The 12,179-nt window shown below is 37.4% G+C and overlaps 2 protein-coding genes across 7 annotated transcripts in view; one reads left to right on the plus strand and one right to left on the minus strand.

Annotated features, from left to right (window-relative positions):
• CCNDBP1 (cyclin D1 binding protein 1) overlaps positions 1 to 12,179 on the plus strand; it is a 507,674-nt gene that overhangs the window by 366,434 nt on the left and 129,061 nt on the right. The window lies entirely within an intron of this gene.
• Positions 1 to 12,179, minus strand: part of UBR1 (ubiquitin protein ligase E3 component n-recognin 1) — a 153,650-nt gene that overhangs the window by 97,271 nt on the left and 44,200 nt on the right. For all 6 annotated transcript variants that reach the window (XR_007727652.1, XM_050799353.1, XM_050799352.1 and 3 more), the window contains 6 exons: positions 9,304 to 9,366; positions 8,954 to 9,077; positions 8,340 to 8,447; positions 7,535 to 7,623; positions 5,564 to 5,662; positions 3,927 to 4,084 (listed from right to left, as the gene is read on the minus strand). Coding sequence is in view for 5 of the 6 variants with exons in the window: in XM_050799353.1 (XP_050655310.1) it covers positions 3,927 to 4,084; positions 5,564 to 5,662; positions 7,535 to 7,623; positions 8,340 to 8,447; positions 8,954 to 9,077; positions 9,304 to 9,366 (641 nt within the window). In the remaining variant the exon portion in view is untranslated. The remainder of the gene's footprint in view (positions 1 to 3,926; positions 4,085 to 5,563; positions 5,663 to 7,534; positions 7,624 to 8,339; positions 8,448 to 8,953; positions 9,078 to 9,303; positions 9,367 to 12,179) is intronic.

The raw sequence follows: 12,179 nt of genomic DNA on the forward strand, positions 1-12,179 counted from the left end.
AGCTCAACATCACTGATCACTGGAGAAATGCAAATCAAAACCACAATGAGATACCATCTCACACCAGTCAGAATGGCCACTATTAAAAAGTAAAAAGTAACAGATGCAGGGAGGCTGCAAGGAAAAAGGAATGCTTATACACTGTTGGTGGGAGCATAAATTAATTCAAGCATTATGGAATACAGTGTGACAATTCCTTGAAGATCTAAAAACAGAAATATCATTCAACCCGGCAATTCCATTACTGGGTATTCACCCAAAAGAATATAAATTGTTCTATTATAAAGACACATGCACACATACATTCATTGCAGTATTCACAATAGCAAAGACATAGAATCAACCTAAATGCCCATCAGTGATAGACTGGATAAAGAAAATGTGGTACATATACACCATGGAATACTATGCAGCCAGAAAAAGAATGAGATCACATCTTTTCTGGGAACGTGGATGGAGCTGGAGGCCATTATCCGTAGCAAAACAATGCAGAAACAGAAAACCAAATACCACATGTTCTCACTTACAAGTGGGAACTAAATGATGAGAACGCATGGATGCACAGAGGGGAACAACACACACTGGGGTCTATCAGAGGACTGAGGTTGGGAGGAGGGAAAGGATCTGGAAAAATAACTAATGGGTACTAGGCTTAATACTTGGGTGACAAAATAATCTTAACAACAACCCGCCATGACACAAGTTTACCTATGTAGCAAGCCTGCACATGTACCCCTGAACTCAAAATAAAAGTTAAATTAAAAAAAAAAAAAAAGCAGCTCCCAGATGATTTGCATTCACATTAAAATCTGAGAAGCACTGATCTAGAAGAGAATTTATTTTTGGTTTCTAGCCATCTCACATAGCTCATGAGTGACTTCTACAAATGACTTATCAAGAAGATATGAGGAACTGGAACAAACAAAAGGGTAAGGAAGGGAAGGAAAAGAAGTTTGTAGATAAAAATAGGTGGCAAAAGCAATGGGAAAAGAGGGAGAAAGTGTGGACAGGGTGAGACATTAAGGGAGTGATTTGGTTTGAGAATGTGCTATACTTTCCGGAAATGGAACAAAGGAACAGGTTGGAGTAATAAACAATATTTTTCTCCTCAATAGAACCAAGGTTCAACTCTTTTCTAAGTTGCATTTCCACAATAAATTAGCAACTGAGAAATAAAGTACCCCATGAGATACCTCCCAAAGAGCAACTGACAAAACTAAAGTAATAGACATACATTTTTTAGAATAAGAGAGGTAATCCCTCCCTTCTATGTTTTACCAGGCAGATCTCAGTTGGAGAACTGTGTTCATTTCTTCACACATAAACAGTATACATGCACCAGAAACAGGTTCAGTACAGAAGGACAATGATTCAGAAGGAATTTTAACCAACATGAAACGGGACCAGTTAAGAAATAAATGCAACTCAATGCAGAAAAGACCTGGCAGACATGACTGCTGCCTTTAAACACTTCTTCAAGTTAAATGAGAATCGAAGTTGTTCTGAATGGACAAAGAGAGATCTAGAACCAGAAAATAAAAGCTACAAAAAAAGACAAGAGTTCAATATACAATAGGAAACTTTCTAATAGTTGGAAAAAGCTATCCAAAGTTGGAATGTGCTGCTTTGAGAGAATGAAAATTTCCTAAGGCAGGCTGAACAGAGTACCTACTAGTACGAACAAACTTATTTCATGCTGAGGTACAGTCAGATAAACACAAAGCTAAACTATGAAGACCTACAAATTCTGACAGAATTTAGACTTTATCCTGGGAAGAAAATACATTAAGTGTGGTTATTTCTAACTAATTTAAAAACAAGGTTTCAGGGGAAATTAGTAAATAAGCATGCAAGGAAAGAGTAAGATGTTACTACAGAATTTCTAAAATGAGAGACTGAGAAAACAGTGAATATGAATTATTTGCTAAATAAAGAGTTTTTGTGATTGGTGTGTTAGGCCAGGTTTCAGAGCAGGTTTTGTGTTGCTGTTTATGTATCCTGTGAGGCTACATGACATAGTAGAAGGAACATGAGTTTTACAGATAAATGGTGTTTATAATCAAATCTCAGTTCTGCCACTTACTAGCTTTGTGAACTTAGGCAAATATTTACAATCTACAAGGTAAGATTATATCAAGTACCTTCTAAGAATGGTGCAAGAATATAATCAGGTAAAATAAGCAAAGCTCCTTGGCACATAGCAGTTACCAATAAATTTCACAGGATTCTTATGAAAGCGAATTACACAGTACCTGCAGAACAGGTGTTAATTTTCCCTTCCCCTGGTCACTAGAGATATCTACATTTAGGTTGGGATATAGGGGAGGAATTGTAAGCATCAGAAGATTTGAAGTTGCCTTCCAAACCAGACACCTTAAAGTTCTACTATAAGGGTATTTAGGGATGTGCTGGCTCTAAACTATTCACCGTAAAGACTAGCTATAGTCAGAGACCCATAAAATATGATAAAACAAGTGATTATGCACCATTAACTGGATATAAAAATAACTCAGTTATAAGAATACTTCACAGTAATGACAGCCACGGTGGAGAGATTTTGTTTTTCTATATTCACTGACTTAACAATAACTTTAAGGACTGCCATTAGGAGTTTTTGTTTTGTACAACATGTAATTTTTGCATAATTTGGCTGAGAAACAAATTTCAATTGCAATGGCTACATATTGATTCACTACTGAATTTACCTACCATCTCCACTTATACTGAAGATAAAACATAACAATTTACTAAACTTTATTTTATTTTTTTAGAGATAGGATCCCGCTCTGTTGCCCAGGCTGGAAGCGCAGTGGCATGATCACAGTTAACTGCAACCTCAAACCCCTGGGCTCAAGTGATCTTCTCGGCTCTGCATCTGGAGTAGCCAGGAATACGGGCTTACACTGCCATACCTGGCTAATTTTTATTTTTATTTTTGTAGAAACAAGGTCTCGCTATGTTGTCCAGGCTGGTCTGATATAGATGCAATTTTTTTTTTTTTTTTTTTTTGAGATAGAGTCTCGCTCCATTGCCAGGCTGGAGTGCAGTGGCACAATCTTGGCTCACAACAACCTCCACCTCCAAGGTTCAAGTGATCCTTCTGCCTCAGCCTTCCAGCAATTTTTAAAAAGTGGAGTATTTTCAATCTGTGGTTGGTTGAACCCACAGATGTGGAACCCATAGATATGGAGGATCAACAGTACAGCAAAAAGGGAGTTAAAAAAAAGTTAATAGCCAGGCACAGTAGCTCATGCCTGTAATCCCAACATTATGGGAGGCCAAAGCAGAAGGATTGCTTGAGCCCAGGAGTTCGAAATCAGCCTGGGCAACAAAAGGTGAGACTCTGTCTCTATAAAACAATAAAAAATTAGCCAGGTGTGTGGTACATGCCTGCGGTCCCAGCTACATGGGAGGCTGAGGCAAGAGGATCACTTGAGCCCAGGAGGTCGAGGCTTCAGTGAGCCATGTTTGCATCACTGCACTCCAGCTTGGGCAACAGAGCGAGACCCTGTCTCAAAAAAAAAAAAAAAAAAAGAAAAAAGAAAAGAAAGATATTTACATCAATAGATTATCTGAAACTATGCACAAAGAGACTATATAGGAAGGACAGAACCAAAGTGTGTGAGTGGAAGTGAGTGAAAAGTATGGTAATTACAACGCGAATGCATTTAGTGACCCCAGACGACCCTAAGTTCTTGTAACAGGCCTCTCCTCAATAGTGTCTTTATTAAACAGGTTTTACAACTCAATAAGAAGACTTCACTGAAGACATTTATTAATGCAAGGTAGTAACAGTTCTTTGTACTTGCCATCATTATAAAGAGAATTCTAGATAACCAAAATGATCACAGGATTACTTATAAGACAGAGCAAATAAGCACACTGAGTTTAACAGGTGCCCTCACCTTTTGACTTGAACAACTTACTTGAGGTCACATATTACTGCATATACTCTTCCCAGTTTGTCCTGGCTGTAACCCTGGAAGTTGAATTTATTGTTCCTGTCCAAGTACTCAGGTAAAACTTCTAGCAGAGTTTCAGTAATGACAGAGATAACATTCTGCTCTTCAATAAGATGTCGAGCCTGCAGAATATTTCAAGAATATTTTCTTTAGCATTAACTCACTGTGGTATGGACTTAATTTATTCATTCATTTGGTTAGTCCATAAGTTATTTTAAATAAATATTTGTTATTGAATGTTAAACACAGTCCTTAGTTGCACTGAATAGCAACTACTAAGAAGTTATTTTCTAAAAGAAAAAAATTCCCTACTCCTCGGTAACCAGACAACACCTATTTGGATACCCCAACCCCATTAGACAGGTTATCTAGATAAACGTTTATCATCAGTAATCACACAATGAAGCCAGGTGTGGTGGCTCATGCCTGTAATCCCAGGATTTTGGGAGGCCGAGGCAGGCGGATCACCTGAGGTCAGGAGTTCGAGACCACCCTGGTCAACATGGCAAAACCCCTTCTCCACAAAAAATACAAAAATTAGCTGGGTGTGGTGGCAATGCCTGTAATCTCAGCTATTCAGGAGGCTGAGGCAGGAGAATCGCTTGAACCAGGAGGCAGAGGTTGCGGTGAGCCGAGATTGTGCTAATACACTCCAGCCTGAGTGACAGAGCGAGACTCTGTCTCAAAAAAAAAAAAAAAAAAATCACATGATGAGCAAAGTACAACAAAGATGTATTTCATGACTTCTAGCACACTACGATCTATTTTGAAATCTCCTCCTTACCCCAATCTAAATTCTCCTCCCCATCCTTTTGAAAAAGTAAACTAGAAACAATTAACCAAGTTTGGTTAACTATCTAATTCCAAACAAGAAAAGAAGTAGGGCTGGGCGCGGTGGCTCACACCTGTAATCCCAGCACTTTGGGAGGCTAAGGCTGGCAGATCACCTGAGGTCAGGAGTTTGAGACCAGCCTGGCCAACATGGTGAAACCCCGTCTCTATTAAAAATACAAAAATTAGCCAGGCATGGTGGTGCATGCCCATAATCCCAGCTACTTGGGTGGCTAAGGCATGAGAATCGCTTGAACCCGGGAAGCAGAGGCTGCAGTGAGCCGAGGTCGTCCCACTGCACTCCAGCCAGGGCAACCCAGCAAGACTCTGTCTCAAAAACCAAAAAACAAAAAACAAAGAAAAGTAGTAGTATACAAAGGAAGCAGAATCTTCCACTCTACTCCCAGGCCTATGTAGCACCATCTCTCCCAAATGCTTGACAGGCACACTCTCCCGCTTCTTAGTTTTATCTTACTCTATCTGCCTACAAACAATAACTTAAAAATAAAATATTTTTGGTTTGAAAAGGCAGGGTTTGTAAGTTACTCTAGAAAGTAAGAAACCAGTTCTAGGTGTCATCTGCATTGATGAGGACATCTGAACCAAGGCAGCGCCTACTTAACTAGTCCTTGGGTAGCACTAAAGTATTCACATAGCCCAACTTACTGATTCTAACATTGTTCTAATTTGATTCAACATTAAGTAGAATTCTTACAAAGCAAAACAAGTTTTACTTAGAAAGATTGAAAAGGAATATAATCAATACATACCAGAGTAGGAACAGTAAACATCTGAACTGAAAGTGCAGTTATAGAGATACTTCTGTCATGATCATCACTGATATATTCTTTTTGTAGTTGTTTATAATACTGAAATATATAAGTAGAGAATCAATTATAAATCACTACTAAAGACCTTTAAAAAATCCCAATTTTAATAACTGCTGCAAGTTTCTATCCATAAAATGTCAAGTAAGATAATTCCTATTTATTAAGGCAAGATATTATGATCAACAAAAATATCTTAGAAGGAGAATAACAAACAACAAATCAAGTAAAAATTCACCTACTCAATTTAGCAGAGATAGAAGTGGAAACTATTAAAACATACATACAGGTTAAAAAAAAAAAACAAAAAAACAGAGGACTGCAATGGTATAGTTTATCCTTTCTCCAAACAGAATCTGGGGCAACCTTTAGCAGCTTCTACTCTAATGGTATTGGGCAGGGAATATATTCAAAGTATTTAACAACTGATATGACCCAGAAAAACCAACCAATCAGATTGAATCCAGCCTTAAACAGAATGGATGCTGGCTGCAAATAACTTCTTTCCCATACTGGTACATAACAGCTGCAAAACAACTCTGATAAACTGGGAGAACAAAAATGGTAATACATTCAGTCACATAACAGGCATCTATTATGTGCAAGGCACAAAGTTGGATACTTAACCTATTTTAAGTTGGATATTTTACCCTCCAAAATTCCTACAAAGTTTAAGGGGTAACCATGGTGTACAAAAAAAATCATCTAAGTAGGGAGATTAGCTTTTGTATAAGAAAACAAAATTTCATTTCAGATCACACATATGGTCCAATATTCTATATCTAAAGAGTTTTAGAAGAGAACATCTTAAGTTGCCATCACTGATGAAGGATAAGACATACAACAAATGTCTTAGTTACTTGTAAGTCTGCATATAAAATCCAGGGAATACAGGTATCTTATCCCACAGTGTCATTTGCTTACAACAATCATTCTTTCTTTCTCTGCTTCCAATTCCATCTTGGGTCCTATATCTATCTTAAGTCTTACAGAATTGACTGCAACTCAAAATCAGATGAAATCAACAAGTATTACTGGATACCTTTATATAAGGCAAAATAAAAGATTCAAAGGGGTCCCTGATATGTATAACCTTGCAATCTAATTTGGTTGATAGGCAAAAAGACACAGTAAGGTAAGAGATATATGATAGATTAATAAAACATTAAAAAGCTGTAAATTTTAGCCTCACATTTTAGCTTCCAACAATTAAGTAGAACCCTTGGCCACCTAATTTCTGCACCCCACTTTAGCATACACATCTGTTCTTCTTTCCTGCTATCCTTTATCAGTTAGTTACTTCTATTCTTATTGTAATTTTACAAACAGGCAAATAAATGACTAGGAAGACTGAATGCATATGTGAATGTGATAATCTCCCTTTGCTCTGGGTCAGTAGGTCATTTTCCACCTATCTCTTCTCTAAGAGCGCTGTTTCTATACAAGCAAATGACACTTGTGAAAATATTTATGTAATGTATGAGAACGAACTTTTTTTTTTTGAGATAGGAGTCTCACTCTGTTGCCCAGACTAGGGTGTGGTGGCGCAATCTTGCCTCACGGCAACCTCCATCTCCAGGGTTCAAGCGATTTTCCTGCCTCAGCCTCCTGAGTAGCTGGGGCTACAGGCACCCGCCACCATGCCCAGCTAATTTCTGTATTTTTAGTAGAGATGGGGTTTCACCATGTTGGCCAGGCTGGTCTCGAGCTCCTGACTTTAAATGATCCACCCACCTCCGCCTCCCAAAGTGCTGGGATTACAGGGGTGAGTCAACCCTCAGGGCCAAGAATGAACTTTTGATAAAGAAATGAATTATAACATTTAATTTTGGATTCATAATTATCTGTTTCTATTAATTCATTTATAAAAACTGCCTATTTGTATTTATTGATATCTAATTTATAAATAATTACCTTCACAAATTCCATAGCAAAGAGTTTTTTGTATTCCATCTCCATAAAAAAACTGCTGAAGATCAATTCATGAAGGATCTTACGGGCACCTATAGATTATTTTGGGGAGGGTGGGGGAATGAGGGGAATCACCAAGGCAAAAACCAAAAACATTCCATCTATTAGAGTGGCAGAATATTATAAAATTATTTCACATGCAAACAGACCTCAAATATAAACAGTATTTATTGTATTAATATTTAATAACTAGAATTTAAAATACACACATATATTGCCTTTTCCCTTTTTTTCTGTACCCCTCCCACCACTTCATCTTACACTTCAATTGATTCTCTCTCAACCTTTTCATTCTTTTTCTATTTCACTCAAAAGTACTCTTACTCTGAACTTTTCCTTCTCCATGCTTTTAGCCTTTCTCTTGACTTTTACACTTTGTTCTTCATTTAGATTTTTACAATGAAAAGAGCTTTTTTTTTGCCACTCAACAATGGCATTACTACCTGAATTTATAGATACATGTATGTGTGTGTGTGTGTGTGTGTGTATATATATATATATGTATATACTCTTTTTGACTGGCTCTCACTAAATGAAAAGACTCTATAATTAAAAGATAACATCCCTGCGTTTTAACACCAAAGAATAAATACTGACTGGTTAAACTTGATATTCACATGTAATACCTTATCAATCAAGATCACAGATTTAATAACTAATTTAATAAACAAAAGATATTACAGCTCCACTTTAAGATCATAATCTTCCTTTGCTTCCTGACAAAAAGCATAAGCAAATGTCTACTTACCTTTATAAAGCTTTGCATCCCAAAGCATTAACCTGCTTATGAGACAGGGATTCTCCGAGTCAGGTTCTTCTCTAAGGCATGCTTGGCAAAAGATCTGCCTAAAGTCACCTACAAACAAAAGAGGTCACACAATTACACAACTTGTATTCTTTTTCTTTTTACATAGAGATGAATCTCACTCTGTTGCCCAGGTTGGTCTTGAACTTCTGGGCTCAGGTGATCCTCCCGCCTCAGCCTCTCACAGTGCTGGGATTACTGACACAAGCCACTGCACTCAGCCATAATTTTTATTCTTATAATATTTATCCTAAAAATACATTTCCTATAACATGTGAAAAGACTAACATTAATCCTCCCACATTTGATGTAAAGAATAATTCTGTCAACATCAAAGACTCAACAGTCAACAAAAAGGTATTATTTGATACTATGCACTTGAAATAATATCTTAAGATATTATGCATTTGAAATGCAACCCTGAAAATTAATCAAAGTGTATAAACCAAAAAAAAAAAAAGAAAAACTGTATTTCATACTCGATGACATTTTAAAATTTGTGACTATAAAAAACACAGTATTTTATCAGAAACAAGAAAAACAGGAGGTATGCTTACTTGAATAGCTCATAATTTTGTTCATCCAGGAACCAAGACGCAAAGCAAATTTCTGATGAGCCATAATCTCTGAGTGTAATACTTCTACATGAAGTGGATGTTGAGAGACATTTTCTGAATGACTCTACAAATGAAGGGAACAAACCAAAAAAATAGCATTTAAAATTTGCTTTTAGTTAAGGCATTTATACTTTAAAAAAAGAAATCACATAACCCTGCCAGTTCCAAATCTCTGCATGTAGGTGCCCCAAACCACTTCAACAACATCATCACTCAAATTATTCTACTTGGGCTCTTGTAATGTACATTTGTCTTTAACTTCTCTTTTCCCCCCGAATTCAGAAAGTTACCTTTATATCTTCCTTTGCTTCCTGGCAAGCAGCATAAGCACCCGCTTTAACAGCCCGACGACCCTAATTATAGACAAAAGTGACAATTAGGTAATGAAATGATAACCACAATCAATAAGCAATATGTAGCCCAAAGACTTAATGAGCTCTTAATTACTAATCACGTGTCGACTAAACGTTGTAAGATATTGAAACAATACCTGAAAGACAGATGCAAATGTTTAACACCTTTATGAGGCTTGAAAACTTTAATATATCTAGGAGAGACATTCTATAATTTAAGATGCTGAGTTTCTTGCCTGGCAAGAATGGTAGTTCTTTAGTTACTGAAGTGTCCTCTCTACTTGTATGAAACAATGACTCAGGCTTTCTAAACTTCTGCTGTGTGTTTAAAATATTTTTCAAGAATGAATTCACAGTTCTTCAACACGTATCCTATAATATACTTGTGGCCCATTAACGACCTGGAAGTATAGCTGGACTACTGATTCCACCAGTCCTGGAGGCGCTCACGCAAGGTCTATGTAGGATTTCCTTGTAGCGTATTCTTTTATTCACCTGTAAAAATTTATCATTTTCCACGTGTGTCATGTGAAAAAAGGCAGGAAGCACTGTCTTCCTCATTTAACCTTTACAATGACCCTATGAAGAAGGTATACCCCATTTACAGATGATAAAAAGAAAAATAAGACAGAAGTTAATTTGTCCCCAAATCAGAAAGTTAGCAAGTGACAGATTCAGAGATCCATGACAAGCATTTCATCTCCAGAGTGTGCACTTCTAACCATCTTGTAATATTCCCTCTTTAGCTCCTTAGTACATAAGCATAAGAACTATCCAAATATATTTGGACTACTAATTACACCAGTAAGGTTGCCATTACAGAAGAAAAAAAATGCACAAAAAGCCAGGCCATAAGAGATTGTTGAAAGAACAGATAAGACAAGAATAGTTATATAAACTTGAGCTCAATCAGCTTATATGTATGTGATGCTGGCAATTAACCTAAAGCACCGGATCTCAATAAACGGGGGGAGGAAAACCACCTCATATCCACATTTTTTGGCTGCTATCAAAAAATAACAAGGGAGTTTGCTGACATGGTGGATGGGAGGCAGGACTAGATTGGAGCTCCGACTCAGATGGACGGAGGAGCACACAGAGGCTCACATCATGAATTTTAGCTTCAGAACGACTGCAAGAACAAACCAGGAATCCAAAGAGGACCCACAGACCTTCTGAAGCAGGGGACTGCTCCTGCAGGACCTGGGAGACACCCCAAATACTCAGTCCCACCATCTTTCCAGAGGAAAAGAAGTCATTATATGAAAAAGATACTTGCACACACATTTTTAGCAGTTACAATTCGCAATTGCAAAATCATGGCACCAACTCAAATGCCCATCAAAGAGTGGATAAACTGTGACATATCTATATATACACACATATATACACATACACATACATACACACACAAACACACATATATGTATATATATACACACACGTACACACACACACACACACACACACACACACACACACGATGGAATACTACTCAGCCATAAAAAAGGAATGAATTAACGGCATTTGCAGCAACCTGGGTGAGACTGGAGACTATTATTCTAAGTGAAGTAAATCAGGAATGGAAAACCAGACATTATATGTTCTCACTGATATGTGGGAGCTAAGCTATGAGGATGCAAAGGCATAAGAATGATACAATGGACTTTGGGTACTTTGAGGGAAGGGTGGGTGGGGGAAGAGGGACAAAAGACTACAAATAGGATGCAGTGTATACTGCTGGGGTGATGGGTGCATCAAAAATCTCACAAATCACCACTAAAGAACTTGCTCATATAACCAAATACCACCTGTACCCCAATAACCTAGGGAAAAAAGTATTGACAAGGATGTGGAGAAGCCCTTGTGTATTGTTGGAGAATACACAAAATGGAGCAGCTGCTACAGAAAACAATATGGTGGTTCCTCAAGAAATTAGAAATAGAATTCCCATATGATCCAGCAATTCCACTTGTGGGCATGTACCCAAAAGAACCGAAAGCAAAGACTTGAATGGACTTTTGTGGATCCATGTTCATAAAAGCATTATTCACAGTAGCAGAAGGTGGAAGAAACCCAAGTGTCCACTGACAAGATGAACAGGCAAACAAAATATGGGGTGTGTGTGTGTGTATATATACTGTATACAGTACAATACTGTACATATATGTGTATACACATATATACATATATATACACACACACCACATATACCATATACATGTCATATAGTTGATAAAATATGGATAAACTTTGAGGACATATATGTTAAGTGAAATAAACCAGTCACAAACAGACAAATACTGCATGATCTCACTTGTATGAGATATTTAAAATAGTCAAGCTCTTAGAAAGTAGAATTGGTGATTGCCAGGGGATAGAGGGAGGGGAAAAGGGGGAATTGTTCAATGGATATAAAGTTTCAGTTTTGCAAGACAGAAAAGTTCTAGAGATCTGTTGCATGACAAGATAGTTATTACTGGTATATGGTACATCTAGAAAAAGATTAAAATGATAAATTTTATGTTATGTAGATTTTACCACCATTAAAAATTTTACTGATTGACTGGAGATGGGGTCTCACTCTGTTGTTCAGGCTGGAAGGCAGTGGTGTGATCAAAGCTCACTACAGCCTTGAACTCCCAGGCTCAGCCTCCTAAGTAGCTGGGACTGCAGGAATCCAACAAAAATAACCTTTCTTAATGATCAAAAAATACACAGGTGGGAGTAGATCAACTGAAGGGAGGCAGTGTTTTCAAAAGAGACAGGCATTTCTTTCCTATTCTCTTCCCCACACTCCCAATTCTGATTTC

Source organism: Macaca thibetana, chromosome 7 (genome assembly GCF_024542745.1).
Source record: "Macaca thibetana thibetana isolate TM-01 chromosome 7, ASM2454274v1, whole genome shotgun sequence".
NCBI lineage: Eukaryota > Metazoa > Chordata > Mammalia > Primates > Cercopithecidae > Macaca > Macaca thibetana.